Source organism: Mesoplodon densirostris, chromosome 11, assembly GCF_025265405.1.
Source record: "Mesoplodon densirostris isolate mMesDen1 chromosome 11, mMesDen1 primary haplotype, whole genome shotgun sequence".
NCBI lineage: Eukaryota > Metazoa > Chordata > Mammalia > Artiodactyla > Ziphiidae > Mesoplodon > Mesoplodon densirostris.
The window spans coordinates 81,722,255-81,742,866 of record NC_082671.1 but is presented as its reverse complement, the minus strand read 5'-3'; the positions used below and the strand labels follow the sequence as shown (position 1 = coordinate 81,742,866).

The 20,612-nt window shown below is 36.8% G+C and overlaps 1 protein-coding gene across 4 annotated transcripts in view; it reads left to right on the top strand.

The window, feature by feature from the left end:
• Window positions 1-470: 470 nt before the first annotated feature.
• ACTR6 (actin related protein 6) overlaps window positions 471-20,612 on the top strand; it is a 35,642-nt gene continuing 15,500 nt past the window's right edge. For 3 of the 4 annotated variants that reach the window (XM_060112382.1, XM_060112381.1, XM_060112384.1), the window contains exons 1-8: window positions 471-588; window positions 2,553-2,670; window positions 3,491-3,559; window positions 4,426-4,549; window positions 5,965-6,100; window positions 6,193-6,249; window positions 18,975-19,073; window positions 19,168-19,246. In XM_060112382.1, the coding sequence (XP_059968365.1) occupies window positions 521-588; window positions 2,553-2,670; window positions 3,491-3,559; window positions 4,426-4,549; window positions 5,965-6,100; window positions 6,193-6,249; window positions 18,975-19,073; window positions 19,168-19,246 (750 nt within the window). In that variant the 5' untranslated portion in view covers window positions 471-520. The remainder of the gene's footprint in view (window positions 589-2,552; window positions 2,671-3,490; window positions 3,560-4,425; window positions 4,550-5,964; window positions 6,101-6,192; window positions 6,250-18,974; window positions 19,074-19,167; window positions 19,247-20,612) is intronic. The other variant, XM_060112383.1, reaches the window with a different exon arrangement.

Genomic DNA, 20,612 nt, shown 5'->3' with positions numbered 1-20,612 from the left:
GACGTGTTGACGTGTTCCGTGTTTGTAACAGGGTGGTTGGATCCAACAGTCAGAAGGGCAGTGGCGGGCAATGAAGCTGAAGAGTCTTCATATCCAATTCCGTGCTGCGTATGGCTTTGCAATTTATTCTTCAAAAGATGTCACTGTCTGAACAATACTATTCGAACACACACCAACCTTCCCCCCCCAACCCCTCCCAAAGATGGTTCGTTATAGGGGTTAGAAGAAACTCCCAAGAACGACTCAATCTGCAAAAGTAAAGAACAATCACACATTGGGCGAAAAAAACCAGCGTTTTCTCTCTTATTGGATCTGGCCAAGACGTAAACGGGTTGAGATAGAAAGCACGTTACGACTATTGCTGGCAGGCTGGGCTGCAGTGCAATCTCTGGCTTCCGGCGTCCTCAGTTGCTAAGGGAGACCGGAAGCGCCCTTACGCTCCGTGGGTGCAACCATAGAGTGCCGGAAAAAGCGTGAGCAGAGGGGTCGGGAAAAGGAAGCAACTGCGGTTAGTGCTAAAATGACGACCTTAGTGCTGGATAACGGAGCCTACAACGCCAAAATCGGTTACAGCCATGAAAATGTCTCGTAAGTGTTCGCTTCCTCCGAGGGACAAAGCATATATGCCTAGTAGTTACGTATGTTAAGCTTCATCTTGGGACGTCTGTAAACTGCACACGCCCCCGCGCGGCCCTGAGGCAGAGGGATGCTCTGGTTGGAATTGGGTAGTTTGAATGCTTTGAAGTGGGACTTTGTTACTAACTTTGGGCTACGTGGCCCCGGAAGTGGGACGTGTTTCGTTTCGTAACAGGAAATAGTTCAGGAAAATAGGCTTCTAAGGAAGCGGTTCCCGAAAGAAGGGTCCGTACACAAAGTTCATGAGCCCTCAGGAATCGTGGGCAACGTTTGTGTATATATGCATTTTTGGGGGAACGCGATCATAGCTTTCATCAGATCCTTAAAGGGTTCCATGGCCCCCAAAAGTGTAAAAACCACTGTTTCAGTGGCTGTAGACTTTGAAGGCTTTGTACTTTAGCCCTTCTAAGTGCTCATTGGCTGACTTGGTTGATCAGACTCAAACAAATACTACACTGGCTTTCATAAACTATGTTTGAGTAGAGACTAAGCAAATTAAAAGACACGTTTTTGCTCTAGAGTATTCACAGGGGACTTTTTCCCTTCCTCCCTCCTTTCCTTTTTCTTTTTTTTAGAGGACAAACTGCGTAGGAATGTATATTGTTACAGTCTTATTTTGGCAATATGTATCATTGTTCTCATCCTTTGACAGCAGTTCTGTTATCAGTTACTTAAGGAATAATTTAGAAGTCTTGATAAGAGTAGGTGCGGAATACTCTATATCATGTATAGACATTGGGTATGGTGACACAAAGGTGGGGGGAGAAGCAAGCTAAATAATCAAGAACAGTAAATTGACTAAAATTGTAATACAGCCAAGATTGACTACAAGGCAGGTTTTAAAATTATGTCCTTGGGCTTCACGGTGGCGCAGTGGTTAAGAATCCGCCTGCCAATGCAGGGGACACAGGTTTGAGACCTGGTCTGGGAAGATCCCACATGCTGCGGAGCAACTAAGCCGGTGAACTACAACTACTGAGCCTGCGTGCCACAACTACTGAAACCCGCACGCCTAGAGCCTGTGCTCCACAACGAAGAGAGTAGCCCCCAATCACCACAACTAGAGAAAGCCTGTGTGCAGCAATGAAGACTTAATGCAACCAAAATAAATAAATAAATAAATAATAAAATAATTAAAAAATATATTGTTTAAAATTATGTCCTTGAAGACTATTTAAACATAGAGAAAATGACAGCATAGTAAGTGAAATAATCAGGTATAAAACATTTTTACAGTATTATCCCAATTAATGCAATGATTTTAATCATCTTTAGCGGGAAATAATCCTTATACCAAAGTGGACTATTTTGGGGTGACAAATTATGCTCCCCTTCACTTTCTCTCTATCCCTTTCTCTGTACGTGTGTGCATATATATGCACACACACGCGCATACACACACATACATGTGTACACATGTATGATGGATAATGGTTCTAGTTTGTCTTCCTAACCAGATTGTAAACTCAAGGTGCGCAGCAACCATATTTAAAACTGCTTCCTACATCTGTACCTTATAGCATCTTGCTGATTGAAAATCTTTGACTCCATGGAAACTTAATTTTATGGTCAGAATTTTGAACTTGCAAATTTTTTTTTTCTTAGCAGAATGGTATTAAGAATTTTCCAGGAACTTTACCTCAGCCCCTCTTCACCTCTTTGCAGTGGCAGAACCAATACCCACCCGTAAGGGTGTCCTGAAGATTATTTGAGAAAGATAATGGGTCCAGTACAGAACTGGTATACACTAGAACCTTTAAAAAAAAAAAAAGGCATGTAAAAATTTTTTGAAGACAGAATGAGAAACACTGGTTTTGGATATTTTTTGACATCAAGGGTGGTGGTTAGGTATTTTTTGTATTTTTAGGAACTAAGTATTTAGGGAATAATTACATTATTTATTTCTTTGTTTATAGAGTTATTCCTAACTGTCAGTTCAGGTCAAAAACGGCACGTCTTAAAACTTTTACTGCTAACCAGATAGATGAAATAAAGGATCCTTCTGGACTCTTTTATATTCTTCCTTTTCAAAAGGTAATTCAACTCTATGTCATTTCTAGCATTAAAGACCTAAATTGAAGGATAATTTGGAATGTATATTTAAGATTTTGTATGTATGAAAATATTTTTGAATCTCTGAGAAAAAGTTATTTAAATTTTAATTAAGATCTTATTAAAACCAAAAGTTAAATTTAAATTGTCGTGTTAAAAAAAATGACCATGGGGCTTCCCTGGTGGCGCAGTGCTTGAGAGTACACTTGCCGATGCAGGGGACATGGGTTCGTGCCCCGGTCCGGGAAGATCCCACATGCCGCGGAGCGGCTGGGCCCATGAGCCGTGGCCACTGAGCCTGCGCGTCCGGAGCCTGTGCTCTGCAACGGGAGAGGCCACAACAGTGAGAGGCCCGCGTACCGCAAAAAATAAATAAATAAATAAATAAATAATGACCATGATTAATTATACTTCAATGAAAAAAAATCAACTATACTTCAATAAATAAAAATAAAAATAAATGACCATGATTTAGTTACTGATTGTGGGTACTGAATTTTACTTGTTTATGTTAAAGCTAAATGAAACGAACACACTAAAGAAAAAGAGTATAGAGAGGCATCTCTACATATTGGTGTGTTTTTTGAACCCTTGATATTTTGGTTATTGTTAATTTGTAATATTTTGAATTTCTAAAAGGAGAAAAACATACCAATATAATAGGTTTGAAATTCAAACAGCATTAGACTGGTGAATGTGACCATAAAGAGATAAGAATCAGTGATTTAGAATATATTAATCTGATTTTAAAAAAATTGTTCAAATATTTTTGATAATTAAATTCATAAAACAAATTTTTTAGGGCTACTTGGTGAATTGGGATGTTCAAAGACAAGTCTGGGATTACCTTTTTGGAAAAGAAATGTATCAGGTAACAAATTGGAGTATGTATTCAAATTTCCATTTCCATGTCTTATTCAAATGAAAAATTTAAATCTGTACTTATATCTTAAGATTTATAAATTTTTGAATGTTTCTTATATATATTTAAGTCACTTAATCTACTGTGCTTAACTTTGATTTTCAAATAAGTGCAAGTGAATGGAATTTCCATTGTGAAGTGGAATTTGAAGTTGAGAAGAGATAGTCTGTATGAAACTTAAGATTAAAATTTTTACTTCAGATTTCTGCTATTCTTAGACTAATTCACTGTCTAATTTTTTCACAATAAAATATTTTTTCTGATATATCTGAATGTGTGAATGATACAATGTTAAAATTTTGTGCTTTTAATAACTTTAGTGTGACTTCAGGTATACTGAGAAAATGTTCAAATTTTAATGCTTCTTAAGAGTGTGTGGGAGAGAATTATGTAAATGTTAAATATTCTAAAGCTTCTCACCTTTTAATTTTTAAAAACAAAATAACAGTACCAGTGCCTGTAGTTGTATCATTTATTACTTTTGCATAATTATCTTTAAACAAGTTGACAGTACCATTTTATCAATGCTACCATTAAGAGAGTTAAAATTATATAATAGTTAATGTGCATGTATTCTGTAACCAGACTTCCCAAGTTCAAATCCTAGGTATGTCACTAACTAGTTATATGGACCTTCGTAACTCATTCAACTCTTTTGTGCCTCAGTTTGCTCACCTTTTAAAAGGGAATAATAGTAAGACGTGTCTCCTAGGGTTATTGTGAGGATTAAATAAATGTGTTTATATATGTAAAACAAGCACTTATAATTATGACTACAAAGTTACAAAACTTTGGGAATTTTTTTCCTCACATAGGTTGATTTTTTAGACACTAATATTATTATCACAGAACCATATTTTAACTTCACTTCAATTCAAGAATCAATGAATGAAATCTTATTTGAAGAATACCAGTTTCAAGCAGTATTAAGAGTAAATGGTGAGTTAAAGTTTTTATTGAAATTGAGTTATGTGAATATGAATAGAGTAAACAAACACTTAAGGTCCAAGAATATTGGATGACATTCTTTTTGATTTGAAGGAAATAAAACCTGGAATTTAAAAACTAGATAGACCCTTAGAGATTATCTAGTCAGACTTCTCTCACTTTATCTTTTTACTGATTATGATGTTTCTCCCTAATGAAGTTACTAGCCACATATTTCTAATCTCTGAAAGATTATTGTTTCTGAGTTAGTTGTCTTTTCTGTCACTGATGTGTCTGCTATTGTTATTATTATTGTTTGAAATAATGTTAATGCTCAGGCTGCCAATATGAGGGAAAATAATCTGTAAATATTATCTAGAAGTAGGTTTATTAAAGGCTAGAATCACATTACATGACTGTACAAAGAAAGTATTCACATATTTAGCTTGTAGAATTTAAGTCTGTATAAGCAACAGTATACTGTAATGGTTAGGAGCATAATCTCTAAAACAGTGTTCTCAACCAAGGGTGATTTTTGCTCCTGGGGACATTTGACAAGGTCTGGAGACATTTTTCATTGTCACAACTGGGAGGGTGCTACTGGCATCTAATGTGTAGAGGACACAGATGCTGCTAAACATCTTACAATGCACAGTGAAACCCCCAACAACAAGGAGTTATCTGGCCCAAAATGTTAGGAGTTCCAAAGTTGAGAAACCCTGCTCTGGAGTCACACTGTCTATGTTTGAATCCTAGCTCTGTTACTTTCTAATCATGTGACCTTGGGCACATTATTTAACTTCTCTGTGCTTCACTTTCTTCATCTGTGAAATGGGATTGTTGTGAGGATTAAAACACACACACTCGGGCTTCCCTGGTGGCACAGTGGTTGAGAGTCCGCCTGCCGATGCAGGGGACGCGGGTTTGTGCCCCGGTCAGGGAAGATCCCACATGCCACGGAGCGGCTGGGCCCGTGAGCCATGGCCGCTGAGCCTGCGCATCCGAGCCTATGCTCCGCAATGGCAGAGGCCACAACAGTGAGAGGCCTGCGTACAGCAAAAAAAAAAAACAAACAAAAAAAACCCACACACACTCATGGAGTTTAGAATAGTGCCCAGCATGTAATAAGTGCTCAGTAAAATTAATCTATTAAAATAATTATTATAAACTGTGAAGTGAATATTTACCTTTAAAAGTTGATCACAGATTTTTTTATCATTTTCCACAAAAATATCATGTTTTAAAGTTTACGCATTATAAAGAGCTTGTGACAGAATTAGGAATGTTATTTTAAATTAACATTTTTCCTATAAATAAAGTTTTTGTCTTTCTGCTTGTTTTAGTTTGCTACCTTTATTTATTGCTTTAAATTAATTATACTCTTATTCAGTGTGTTTATTTTTTCTTTATCTTTTTTTTTTAAATAGCTGGGGCTCTCAGTGCACATAGGTATTTCCGAGATAATCCTTCCGAATTATGTTGTATCATTGTAGATAGTGGATATTCCTTTACACATATAGTTCCTTATTGTAGAAGTAAAAAGAAAAAAGAAGCAATTATTCGGTGAGTTGCATTCAATTTTCATCTTATTTCTTAGAATAAAACTGAATGAAATGTGTAATAAACTGAACCAAATTTGAATTCTCCCTTTTTAGGATAAATGTGGGGGGAAAACTCCTAACCAATCATCTAAAAGAGATTATATCTTACAGGTAATATTTAGCTTTGATTCTTTGGGAGGATGGGATGCTGGGGGTGAACTTCTTAAAGTAATTTAAAATTATTCCTTACCTTTAGTTCTAAGTTCAGGTGGCAATTCTATATTATTGCTTAGAAGACTATATCACATATATAAATACTAATGATGTTCAAGTTGAAAAGCTTTCTAACATATGAAATGGTAGTGTCCACCAAAAAGACATTTCCAAATTCTAGAGAGCTTAATACATTAATAATATTTTTAAATTACAAATGTATATGTACCTCGTAAAACAAATTTTAAAATGTGTATAAGGAAATAAGGATCCAAAAAGAAAATAAATCTCTGCCTTCCCTTTCCATTTCTCTTGTCAGTTTTACTCCATACACAGCATAATATTTCAACTTTATTATCTTTTATTCTTTTTTAATCTCTATAAGCCTTAATAATATATTGATATGTTTCTGGATTAGCCAATATTAGTTGACTGTCCACTATTAAAGATGAAGAATTAGTGTACTTAATCACGTGCCAACTCTTCTCCTGCCTCCTAAATTTTGTTAATGATATTATTTTTAGTTTTATTGTGTTTAAAAACGTAAGTAGAATTCTTAAATCTCAGATTTTGCTACATTAACTTTGACCGGTATGATACTGTCAGTATCTCTTGGCTTCCCTCTGTGTTATATATGAAAATAAGTGCATCTACATTTCCTTCTAACTTTCTTCCCTCCTTTTCTTTCTCTCAGATGTATCATTACTTTTTTAAACAGCTTTATTGAGATATAATTCTCATAACATACAATTCACCCATTTAAAGTGTACAGTTCAATGGTTTTTAGCATATGCATCCATCACCACAGTCAATTTTAGAACATTTCATTACCCCCAAAAGAAGCCCAATCCCCTTAGAGCTGTCTCACCCATCTCTAGCACATTAAAAAAAAAAAACTTTTTATTTTGAAATACAGACACAAGAAGTTGCAAGAATAGTACACAGAGCCCTGTGTACCCTTAGTGACATTTTATATAACTAGTAGAACATAAAAATGATAAAATTGACGTTGGTGCAATACTGTTAACCAGACCACAGATTATATTCAGTTTTCACTATTTTTTATGTGCACTTGTCTGCCTGTAGTTCTGTGTGATTTTTATCCCATGTATAGACTCATAAACACCGCCACAGTCAAGATACAGAACTGTTCCACCATTACAAAGGAACTTCTATGTGCTCCCCCTTTATATTTGCTCCCCCACCTTGTCCCAGTACCTTGGCAATCGCTAATCTGCTTTCCATTTCTATAGTTCTATTATTTCAAGAATGTTAGAGAAACAGAATCATATAGTATGTAACCTTTAGAGATTGACTTTTTTCATTGCTATACCATTTCTTCTTAATTACTGAAATTTATAACATTTACATAATGCTCTTTACTATAGTTAAGTCTTCTTGCCTTGATTATAGATTAATTTTAAAAATAGAAAACTTATAAATAGTATTTACAATATTATGATTATGTGAATGTTAGTCATTATGAAACCAAACAGAATTAGGCTCAGCTTCAAAAAGTTTATATGTTTAATTCCCTTTCCCAGAAACAGCAAATTAGAAAGGTAAGGGAAGGCTGATACAGATGAGGACATTAACCAAAACCCAGGCAGTTTGAGTCCAAAGCCTATATACTTAGTCCTTCTGAATGAAACACTGAATGAAAAAAAATTCATATATTTTTAAAAGCAAGGCTGTTAAAGTCCAACTTGAGGAGAAGAAGCTTGCAGGAACAACTAGAAATACTGATGAAAAAGAATGATAATGAAAAGAGACTTCTCTAGTAGATGATAAAAAATTTAAAACTAATAATTAAATTAAGGTGACACTTGTATAAGTATTAACTGACAGGGACTTCCCAGTGGTGCAGTGGTTAAGACTCTGTGCTCCCAATGAAGGGGGCCTGGGTTCGATCCCTGGTCAGGGAATGAGGTCCCACATGCATGCCACAACTAAGAGTTTGCATGCCGCAACTTAGGATCCCACGTGCTGCAACTAAGACCCAGCGCAACCAAATTAAATAAATAAATAAATATTTTTTTAAAAAAGAAGAATTAACTGACAGATCAGTGACACTGAATTGTTAATCCTAAATCAAACATTATATGTAAAAAAAAGTAATTACATATTAAACAAAGCATCAGAAACCAATGAGGAGGGGAGTAACTGTTCAAGAAAGGATACAGGTAAAGTTGCCTGTTTGGAGAAAAATTAAGATTTTACTTTGCCTCATGCACTGAAATTCAGATGGTTGTAAGACTTAATTATAAAAATAAAACCACAAGAAATATTTAACTGAGTTGCTAAGCATAAAAACAGTGGAAGAGGGCTTCCCTGGTGGTGCAGTGGTTAAGAATCTGCCTGCCAAGTCAGGGGACACAGGTTCGAGCCGTGGTCTGGGAAGATCCCACATGCCGCAGAGCAACTAAGCCCGTGCACCACAACTACTGAGCCTGCGCTCTAGAGCCCGCAAGCCACAACTACTGAGCTCACGTGCCACAACTATTGAACCCCGCATTCCTAGAGCCCATGCTGTGCAACAAGAGAAACCACTGCAATGAGAAGCCCACGCACTGCAATGAAGAGTAGCCCCCGCTTGCCGCAACTACAGAAAGCCCACACTCAGCAACAAAGACCCAACGCAGTCACAAATAAATAAATAAATAAATTTATTTTTAAAAAAACAGTGGAAAAAGTAACAAAGGGTGTATTTTCTTACAACTTCTTCTTTTTTTTTTTTTTTCTCGGTACGCGGGCCTCTCACTGTTGTGGCCTCTCCCATTGCGGAGCACAGGCTCCAGACGCGCAGGCTCAGCGGCCATGGCTCATGGGCCCAGCCGCTCCACGGCATGTGGGATCTTCCGGACTGGGGCACGGACCCGTGTCCCCTGCATCGGCAGGAGGACTCTCAACCACTGTGCCACCAGGGAAGCCCACTTCTTTTTAAAATAAACTTTTTATTGAAGTAAAACATATATAAAAAGAAGTTTAAGACCGTGAGTGTACAACTCAGTGAATTTTAAAAAAGTGAATACACTCATGTAACCAGAACACAGTTCAAGCAGAATATTACCAGCACCTTAGACCCCCTTTTGTCTCTGTTTAGTCTGAAAACAACTGACTTAAGGACAGGATAGATTTTGCCAGCTTTTGTTTTTTAACTATGTAAAAATTTTAAACCTTATGTACATCAAAAGCCTTTGTAAGCAAAACTAAAGTAAACAACCCTGAGAAATAAACCTGAAAGAAATATGACACAGGGTTGTTTTCTTTAATATATTAAGAGCTCTTATCAATCCATAAGAAAAACACTACCCCAGTATAAAATGGTTAGATAATTTTCAGAATACAGATGGTCAGTGTCACAAATAGATAATCATTGGAGAATTACATGTTGTCAAAGATTATAAAATGGATAATTCTCAGACATAAAAAGTGTTAAACATCTGTAGTAATCACAGATTCAGATATTTATTCAGATATTTATTGAGCATTTATTTAGGAGCTTACGATGCAAAACAAAAGAATTCCTCTTATGGCACATTCAAGTAGAGAAAATGCTAATTAAAATACTACTCTTACAATCCAAATTAATAGAATTTTTTCAAAAGGTGTTGCAGATTTGTGATATGGACACTCTTATTTGCTGCTGGTCAGAGTATAATTTGAAATAACTTTTCTGGTAAACAATTTTGCAATATACCAAGAGACTAAATATTTCATATTATGTGTCCTAGAGTATGAATAAATAATGGGATAATCAGAGATATTGATTAAGATGCCTGTATTTCGACTAAAGGGACTATGCTAAACACTTTACATGTATGATTAGAATTATTTACTTCTTGCAGCTGTATTAAGTTGGTGAACTTATTACCTATTTAGAGTTGAAGAGATTGAGTCCCAAAGAGATAAAGTAATTTGTCTACTAAGTTGTGATAAAGCCTGTCTCAGACTCCAAAGTCCATGTTTATAAATACATGAGTATTTTTCCTCCTGATCTAAACTTTCAATATTTGGAACATGGATAAATACACATTAATAGATCCCTCTGGTTGAAATATGGTAGGGCAATAAGAACCTGCTCTATACAAAAGTAAATAAAATTAAATTTAGAAAGAAATATGATAAGGCATTAAATCATATTTTTAAAGAATATGTAATAGCATAAGAAAATGTTCATGAGATAATGTTTGGGCTAAAACATAAAAAGTGAAAATCTATGTGCAGAGAAAAATATTCAAAGGAAATAACCTCAGATTTTTGTTTGTTTTTAAAAACATCTTTATTTTCTACATTAAGCCTGTGTTGTCTCTAATTCACTCATCAAATATTTAAGCATCTACTTTTTGCCATTTACCGTGTGCTGCTGACTAACAACAGTACTTCTCTAATAGGAAAAGAAAGTGCACATAGTTAAGGCACTTTAGCAAGATTCTATTCAGAATAGTTGGAAGAAAATGTTTCCCTTTAATTGGATAATCCTTGCCACTAAAAACCTCTATTTTCAATTTCCTTCTGCAAATGCAACTGTTTGCCCTCAGAGGGATAATGGGGAGATTAAATAAAATAATGGAATGGGTATTCCATAAAGTTAAAAATATTTTACACATTCAAAAATTTAATATTTAAAAAAAATCAGCTATCTGAAAATTTAATTCCAGAAGAATATTTTAAGTGATAATTGTAAGTTATGTTTAAATTTGCTCTTTTTTTAATTAGTCATCAATTTTATACACATCGTTTATACATGTCATTCCCAATCGCCCAATTCATCACACCCCCACCATCCCCACGGCTTTCCCCCCTTGGTGTCCATACGTTTGTTCTCTACATCTCTGTCTCAACTTCTGCCCTGCAAACCGGTTCATCTGTACCATTTTTCTAGGTTCCACATATATGTGTTATATACGATATTTGTTCTTCTCTTTCTGACTTACTTCACTCTGTATGACAGTCTCTAGATCTCTCCATATCTCTACAAATGACCCAATTTCATTCCTTTTTATGGCTGAGTAATATTCCATTGTATATATGTACCACATCTCCTTTATCCATTCGTCTTTCAATGGGCATTTAGGTTGCTTCCATGACCTGGCTATTGTAAATAGTGCTGCATTGAACATTGGGGTGCATGTGTCTTTTTGAATTATGGTTTTCGCTGGGTATATGGCCAGTAGTGGGATTCCTGGGTGGTATGGTAGTTCTATTTTTAGCTTTTTAAGGAACCTCCATACTGTTCTCCATAGTGGCTGTATCAATTTACATTCCCACCAACAGTGCAAGAGGGTACCCTTTTCTCCACACCCTCAACAGCATTTATTGTTTGTAGATTTTCTGATGATGCCCATTATTACTGGTGTGAAGTGATACCTCATTGCAGTTTGATTTGCATTTCTCTAATAATTAGTGATGTTGAGCAGCTTTTCATGTGTTTCTTGGCCATTTGCATGTCTTCTTTGGAGAAATGTCTATTTAGGTCTTCTACCCATTTTTGAACTGGGTTGTTTGTTTTTTTAATATTGAGCTGCATGAGCTGTTTATATATTTTGGAGATTAATCCTTTGTCAGTTGCCTCGTTTGCAAATATTTTCTCCCATTCTGAGGGTTGTCTTTTCTTTCTTTTTTTTTTTTTTATGCGGTATGCGGGCCTCTCACTGTTGTGGCCTCTCCCATTGCGGAGCACAGGCTCCAGACACGCAGGCTCAGCGGCCATGGCTCACGGGCCTAGCCGCTCCGCGGTATGTGGGATCTTCCCGGACCGGGGCATGAACCCGTGTCCCCTGCATTGGCAGGTGGACTCTCAACCACTGCGCCACCAGGGAAGCCCTGAGGGTTATCTTTTCATCTTGTTTATGGTTTCCTTTGCTGTGCAAAAGCTTTGAAGTTTCATTAGGTCCCATTTGTTTATTTTTCTTTTTATTTCCATTACTCTAGGAGGTGGATCAAAAAAGATCTTGCTGTGATTTATGTCATAGAGTGTTCTTCCTACGTTTTCCTCTAAGAGTTTTACAATGTCCAGTCTTACATTTAGGTCTCTAATCCATATTGAGTTTATTATTGTGTATGGTGTTAGGGAGTGTGCTAATTTCATTCTTTTACATGCAGCTGTCCAGTTTTCCCAGCACCACTTATTGAAGAGACTGTCTTTTCTCTATTGTATATCCTTGCCTCCTTTGTCATATATTAGTTGACCATAGGTGCGTGGGTTTATCTCTGGGCTTTCTATCTTGTTGCATCGATCTGTGTTTCTGTTTTTGTGCCAGTACCATATTGTCTTGATTACTGTAGCTTTGTAGTAAAGTCTGAAGTCAGGGAGTCTGATTCCTCCAGCTCCGTTTTTTTCCTTCAAGACTGCTTTGGCTATTTGGGATCTTTTGTGTCTCCATACAAATTTTAAGAGTTTTTGTTTTAGTTCCATAAAAAATGCCATTGGTAATTTGATAGGGATTCCATTGAATCTGTAGATTGCTTTGGGTAGTACAGTTTTTTTCACAATATTGATTCTTCCAATCCAAGAACATGGTATATCTCTCCATCTGTTGGTATCATCTTTAATTTCTTTCATCAGTATCTTATAGTTTTCTGCATACAGATCTTTTGTCTCCCTAGGTAGGTTTTTTCCAAGGTATTTTATTTTTTGTTGCAGTGGTAAATGGGAGGGTTTCCTTAATTTCTCTTTCAGATTTTCCATCATTAGTGTATAGGAATGCAAGAGGTTTCTGTGCATTAATTTTGTATCCTGCAACTTTACCAAATTAATTGATTAGCTCTAGTAGTTTCCTGGTGGCATCTTTAGGATTCTCTATGTATGGTATCATGTCATATGCAAACAGTGACAGTTTTACTTCTTCTTTTCCAATTTGTATTCCTTTTATTTCTTTGTCTTCTCTGATTGCCGTGGCTAGGACTTCCAAAACTATGTTGAATAATAGTGGTGAGAGTGGACATCCTTGTCTTGTTCCTGATCTTAGAGGAAATGCTTTCAGTTTTTCACCATTGAGAATGATGTTTGCTGTGGGCTTGTCGTATATGGCATTTGTTATGTTGAGGTAGAGTCCCTCTTTGCCCACTTTCTGGAGAGTTTTTACCATAAATGGGTGTTGAATTTTGTCAGAAGCTTTTTCTGCATCTATTGAGATGATCATATGTTTTTTCTTCTTCAATTTGTTTTTTTTTTATCTTTTTATTAGTTTCTGCTTTATAACAAAGTGAATCAGTCATACATATACATCTGTTCCCACATCCCCTCCCTCATGCATCTCCCTCCCTCCCACCCTCCCCATACCTCCCCTCCAGGCAGTCACAAAGCACCGAGCTGATCTCCCTGTGCTCTGCGGCTGCTTCCCACTATCTATCTACCCTACGTTTGGTAGTGTATATATTTCCATGCCTCTCTTTTGCTTTGTCACAGCTTACCCTTCCCCCTCCCCATATCCTCAAGTCCATTCTCAAGTAGGTCTGTGTCTTTATTCCCGTTTTACCCCTAGGTTCTTCATGACATTTTTTTTTCTTATATTCCATATATATGTGTTAGTATACGGTATTTGTCTTTCTCTTTCTGACTTACTTCACTCTGTATGACAGACTCTAGGTCTATCCACCTCATTACAAATAGCTCAGTTTCGTTTCTTTTTATGGCTGAGTAATATTCCATTGTATATATGTGCCACATCTTCTTTATCCATTCATCCGATGATGGACACTTAGGTTGTTTCCAGCTCCGGGCTATTGTGAATAGAGCTGCAATGAACATTTTGGTACATGTCTCTTTTTGAATTATGGTTTTCTCAGGGTATATGCCTAGTAGTGGGATTGCTGGATCATATGGTAGTTCTATTTTTAGTTTTTTAAGGAACCTCCATACTGTTCTCCATAGTGGCTGTACCAATTCACATTCCCACCAGCAGTGCAAGAGTGTTCCCTTTTCTCCACACCCTCTCCAGCATTTATTGTTTCTAGATTTGTTGATGATGGCCATTCTGACTGGTGTGAGATGATATCTCATTGTAGTTTTGATTTGCATTTCTCTAATGATTAATGATGTTGAGCATTCTTTCATGTGTTTGTTGGCAGTCTGTATATCTTCTTTGGAGAAATGCCTATTTAAGTCTTCTGCCCATTTTCGGATTGGGTTGTTTGTTTTTTTGCTATTGAGCTGCATGAGCTGTTTATAAATTTTGAAGATTAATCCTTTGTCAGTTGCTTCATTTGCAAATATTTTCTCCCATTCTGAGGGTTGTCTTTTGGTCTTGTTTATGGTTTACTTTGCTGTGCAAAAGCTTTGAAGTTTCATTAGGTCCCATGTGTTTATCTTTGTTTTTATTTCCATTTCTCTAGGAGGTGGGTCCAAAAGGATCTTGCTGTGATTTATGTCATAGAGTGTTCTACCTATGTTTTCCTCTAAGAGTTTGATAGTTTCTGGCCTTATATTTAAGTCTTTAATCCATTTTGAGCTTATTTTTGTGTATGGTGTTAGGGAATGATCTAATCTCATACTTTTACATGTCCCTGTCCAGTTTTCCCAGCACCACTTATTGAAGAGGCTGTCCTTTCTCCACTGTACATTCCTGCCTCCTTTATCAAAGATAAGTTGGCCATATGTGCGTGGGTTTATCTCTGGGCTTTCTATCCTGATCCACTGATCTATCTTTCTGTTTTTATGCCAGTACCACACTGTCTTAATTACTGTAGCTTTGTAGTATAGTCTGAAGTCAGGGAGCCTGATTCCTCCAGCTCCTTTTTTCGTTCTCAAGATTGCTTTGGCTATTCGGGGTCTTTTGTTTTTCCAAACAAATTTTGAAATTTTTTGTTCTAGTTCTGTGAAAAATGCCAGTGGTAGTTTGATAGGGATTGCATTGAATCTGTAGATTGCTTTGGGTAGTAGAGTCATTTTCACAATATTGATTCTTCCAATCCAGGAGCATGGTATATCTCTCCATCTGTTTGTATCATCTTTAATTTCTTTCATCAGTGTCTTATAATTTTCTGCATACAGGTCTTTTGTCTCCTTAGGTAGGTTTATTCCTAGATATTTTATTCTTTTTGTTGCAATGGTAAATGGGAGTGTTTTCTTGATTTCATTTTCAGATTTTTCATCATTAGTGTACAGGAATGCCAGAGATTTCTGTACATTAATTTTGTAACCTGCTACTTTACCAAATTCATTGATTAGCTCTAGTAGTTTTTCGGTAGCATCTTTAGGATTCTCTATGTATAGTATCATGTCATCTGCAAACAATGACAGCTTTACTTCTTCTTTTCCGATTTGGATTCCTTTTATTTCCTTTTCTTCTCTGATTGCTGTGGCTAAAACTTCCAAAACTAGGTTGAATAAGATTGGTGAGAGTGGGCAGCCTTGTCTTGTTCCTGATCTTAGTGGAAATGGTTTCAGTTTCTCACCATTGAGGACAATGTTGGCTGTGGGTTTGTCATATATGGCCTTTATTATGTTGAGGAAAGATCCCTCTATGCCTACTTTCTGCAGAGTTTTTATCATAAATGGGTGTTGAATTTTGTCGAAAGCTTTCTCTGCATCTATTGAGATGATCATATGGTTTTTCTCCTTCAACTTGTTAATATGGTGTATCACATTGATTGATTTGTATATATTGAAGAATCCTTGCATCCCTGGATAAATCACACTTGATCATGCTGTATGATCCTTTTAATGTGTTGTTGGATTCTGTTTGCTAGTATTTTGTTGAGGATTTTTGCATCTATATTCATCAGTGATATTGGTCTGTAATTTTCGTTTTTGTAGTATCTTTGTCTGGTTTAGGTATCAGGGTGATGGTAGCCTCAGAATGAGTTTGGGAGTGTTCCTTCCTCTGCAATGTTTTGGAAGAGTTTGAGAAGAGTGGGTCTTAGCTCTTCCCTAAATGTTTGATAGAATTCACCTGTGAAGCCATCTGGTCCTGGACATCTGTTTGTTGGAAGATTTTTAATCACAGTTTCAGTTTCATTGCTTGTGATTAGTGTGCTCATATTTTCTATTTCTTCCTGGTTCAGTCTTGGAAGGTTATACCTTTCTAAGAATTTGTCCATTTCTTCCAGGTTGTCCATTTTATTGGCATAGGGTTGCTTATAGTAGTCTCTTAGGATGCTTTGTATTTCTGCGGTGTCTGTTGTAACTTCTCCTTTTTCATTTCTAATTTTATTGATTTGAGTCCTCTCCCTCTTTTTCTTGATGAGTCTGGCTAATGGTTTATCAATTTTGTTTATCTTCTCAAAGAACTAGCTTTTAGTTTTATTGATCTTTGCTATTGTTTTCTTTGTTTCTATTTCATTTATTTCTGCTCTGATCTTTATGATTTCCTTCCTCCTGCTAACTTTGGGTTTTGTTTTTTCTTCTTTCTCTAGTTCCTGTAGGTGTAAGTTTAGATTGTTTATTTGAGATTTTTCCTGTTTCTTGAGGTAGGCTTGTATAGCTACAAACTTCTCTCCTAGAACTGCTTTTGCTGCATCCCACAGGTTTTGGATCATCGTGTTTTCATTGTCATTTGTCTCCAGGTATTTTTTCATTTCCTCTTTGATTTCTTCAGTGATCTCTTGGTCATTTAGTAATGTATTGTTTACCCTCCATGTGTTTGTGTCTTTTACGGTTTTTTCCCTGTAATTCATTTCTAATCTCATAGCGTTGTGGTCAGAAAAGATGCTTGATATGATTTCAATTTTCTTAAATTTACTGAGGCTTGATTTGTGACACAAGATGTGATCTATCCTGGAGAATGTACTGTGCGCACTTGAGAAGAAAGTGTAATCTGCTGTTTTGGAATGGAATGTCCTATAAATATCAACTAAATCTATCTGGTCTTTTGTGTCATTTAAAGCTTCTGTTTCCTCATTTTTATTTTATTTATTTATTGTGTTATACAGGCCTCTCACTGTTGTGGCCTCTCCCGTTGCGGAGCACAGGCTCCGGTCACACAGGCTCAGCGGCCATGGCTCATGGGCCCAGCCGCTCCACGGCATGTGGGACCGGGGCACGAACCCGCGTCCCCTTCATCGGCAGGCAGACTCTCAACCACTGCGCCACCAGGGAAGCCCCTGTTTCCTCATTTATTTTCATTTTGGATGATCTGTCCATTGGTGAAAGTGAGGTGTTAAAGTCCCCCAATATTATTGTGTTACTGTCGATTTCCTCTTTTATAGCTGTTAGCAGTTGCCTTATGTATTGAGGTGCTACTATGTTGGGTGCATATATATTTATAATTGTTATATCTCCTTCTTGGATTGATCCCTTGATCATTATGTAGTGTCCTTCCTTGTCTCTTGTAACATTCTTTATTTTAGAGTCTATTTTATCTGATCTGAGTATTGCTAATCCAGCTTTCTTTTGATTTCCATTTGCATGGAATATCTTTTTCCATCCCTTCACTTTCAGTCTGTATGTGTCCCTAGGTCTGAAGTGGGCCTCTTGTGGACAGCATATATATGGGTCTTGTTTTTGTATCCATTCAGTGAGCCTGTGTCTTTTGGTTGGAGCATTTAATCCATTCACCTTTAAGGTAATTATCGATATTTATGTTCCTATTACCATTTTCTTAATTGTTATGGGTTTTTTTTTTTTTGGTCCTTTTCTTCTCTTATGTTTCCCACTTAGAGAAGTTCCTTTAGCATTTTGGTAGAGCTGGTGTGATGGTGCTGAATTCTCTTACCTGTTGTTTGTCTGTAAAGCTTTTGATTTCTCCATCAAATCTGAATGAGATCCTTGCCGGGTAGAGTAATCTTGCCTGTAGGTTCTTCCCTTTCCTCACTTTAAATATATCATGCCCCTCCCTTCTGGCTTGTAAAGTTTCTGCTGAGAAATCAGCTCTTAACCTTATGGGAGTTCCCTTTATGTTGTCATTTTTCCCTTGCTGCTTTCAGTAATTTTTCATTGTCTTTAATTTTTGCCAGTTTGATTACTATGTGTCTCGGCGTGTTTCTCTTTGGGTTCATCCTGTATGGGACTGTCTGCGCTTCCTGGACTTGGGTGGCTATTTCCTTTCCCATGTTAAGGAAGTTTTCAACTATAATCTCTTCAAGTATTTTCTCTGGTCCTTTCTCTCTCTCTTCTCCTTCTGGGACCCCTATAATGCGAATGTTGTTGTGTTTAATGTTGTCCCAGAGGTCTCTTAGGCTGTCTTCATTTCTTTTCATTCTTGTTTCTTTATTCTGTTCCACAGCAGTGAATTCCACCATTCTGTCTTCCAGGTCACTTATCCGTTCTTCTGCCTCAGTTATTCTATTGATTCCTTCTAGTGTAGTTTTCATTTCAGTTATTGTATTGTTCATCTCTGTTTGTTTGTTCTTTAATTCTTCTAGGTCTTTGTTAAACATTTCTTGCATTTTCTCGATCTTTGCCGCCATTCTTTTTCCGAGGTCCTGGATCGTCTTCACTCTCATTATTCTGAATTCTTTTTCTGGAAGCTTTCCTATCTCCACTTCATTCAGTTGTTTTTCTGGGGCTTTATCTTGTTCTTTCATCTGGTACATAGTCCTCTGCCTTTTCATCTTGTCTGTCTTTCTGTGAATGTGGGTTTTGTTCCACAGGCTGCAGGATTGTAGTTCTTCTTGCTTCTGCCGTCTGCCCTCTGGTCGATGAGGCTATCTAGGAGGCTTGTGCAAGTTTCCTGATGGGAGTGACTGGTGGTTGGTCTAAATTTTTTTCATTTCATGTTACCATTTTTTTTTCTGTTTAGGCAGTTACATGTTATGGATGAAACACATGTGATTAATCAAGTGAAAGAAGATGTATGCTATGTGTCTCAGGATTTTTACAGAGACATGGATATTGCCAAGTATGTATAATGGTAACCTAAGAATTGGAAAGTTGATTCTTGGGTAATGTTACACATAGTTAAAATATTTCTAAGTCTATGTTTTGTTTTCCAGGTTGAAAGGAGAAGAAAATACAGTAATGGTAGACTATGTTTTGCCTGACTTTAGTACAATTAAAAAGGGCTTTTGTAAGGTAATTTTTAAAACTTTATTTTATATTGGCGTATAGTTGATTTACAGTGTTGTGTTAATTTCAGGTGTACACCAAAGTGATTCAGTTATACATATATCTATTCTCTTTCAGATCCTTTCCCATATAGGTTATTACAGAGTATTAAGTAGAGTTCCCTGTGCTATACAGTAGGTTTTTGTTGATTATCTATTTTATATATAACAGTGTGTGTTAATCCCAACCTCCTAATTTATCCCTCCTCCGACCTTTCTCCTTTGGTAACCATAAGTTTGTTTTCTAAGTCTGTGATGTAATTTAAAAAATACTCAATGATATTTCTTCAAGTGACCACCTCAGTCAGTTTTGAACAGCATCCAGCTGGGATGGGTGGAATCTCACAGAGTTGTTGACGACTGCCTTCCTGCCTGGTGGCCATTTCTCTAGGGACCAGTGTATGAATGATTAGTTAATATCTCTACTAAAGTTATTTAGAAAAAGAACTATCTGCCATGATAGCACATGGGACAAATCTAGAGATTAACAGTATCATTACCTATATTATGGTTTACCCTTTTGTGTTTCCTTAAGACTTAGTTTAAGTCCAGTTAGAAGTAGGTTATTTGGGGCCTCCCTGGTGGCGCAGTGGTTGAGAGTCCGCCTGCCGATGAGGGGGATACGGGTTCGTGCCCTGGTCCAGGAGGATCCCATGTGCCGCGGAGCAGCTGGGCCCGTGGGCCGTGGCCGCTGAGCCTGCGCGTCCGGAGCCTGTGCTCCGCAATGGGAGAGGCCACAGCAGTGAGAGGCCCGCGTACTGAAAAAAAAAAAAAAAAAAAAAAAAAGAAGTAGGTTATTTGTTGTGAATATTACTGACACAGCTGACCCAAGGCTCTGCTATCAGACTGTAGTTGAAAACAGCAAAATCCAGTGCATTTTCAAAGTGTTGAGAAGAGTTTATCTTGGATGTGAAAACAAAGTAATTTCTCCCTATCTTGGAGCAGCTCAGGTAAATTATCAGTTCTGTGGTTGGATAAATGTGAAGTTTGCCCTTCTAGTTACTGGCTTGGTGAGGAATGGTAGGAAGTTAAAAATCTTTGGTCAGAAACTTAAGCACAAGGAGATATTTTCTCAAGGGGACATGTATGGTAATGTTCATTGTAGTGTACATTAAAAGAGTGAGAAATTGGGAAGAGCCTAGGTAGCCACTAATGGTAGAAAAATAGATAAATTTTGATATATTCATATTATAAAATAAGCAGTGAAAATGAAGTAGAGCTATGTGATCATCATGGATAAATCTCAGAAATGTGTTTCTGTCTAAAACATGATGATGTCTAAAAGCAAGTTTTAGAAGGACGTAAACCATTTCAGGCTATTCAGAATAATTATT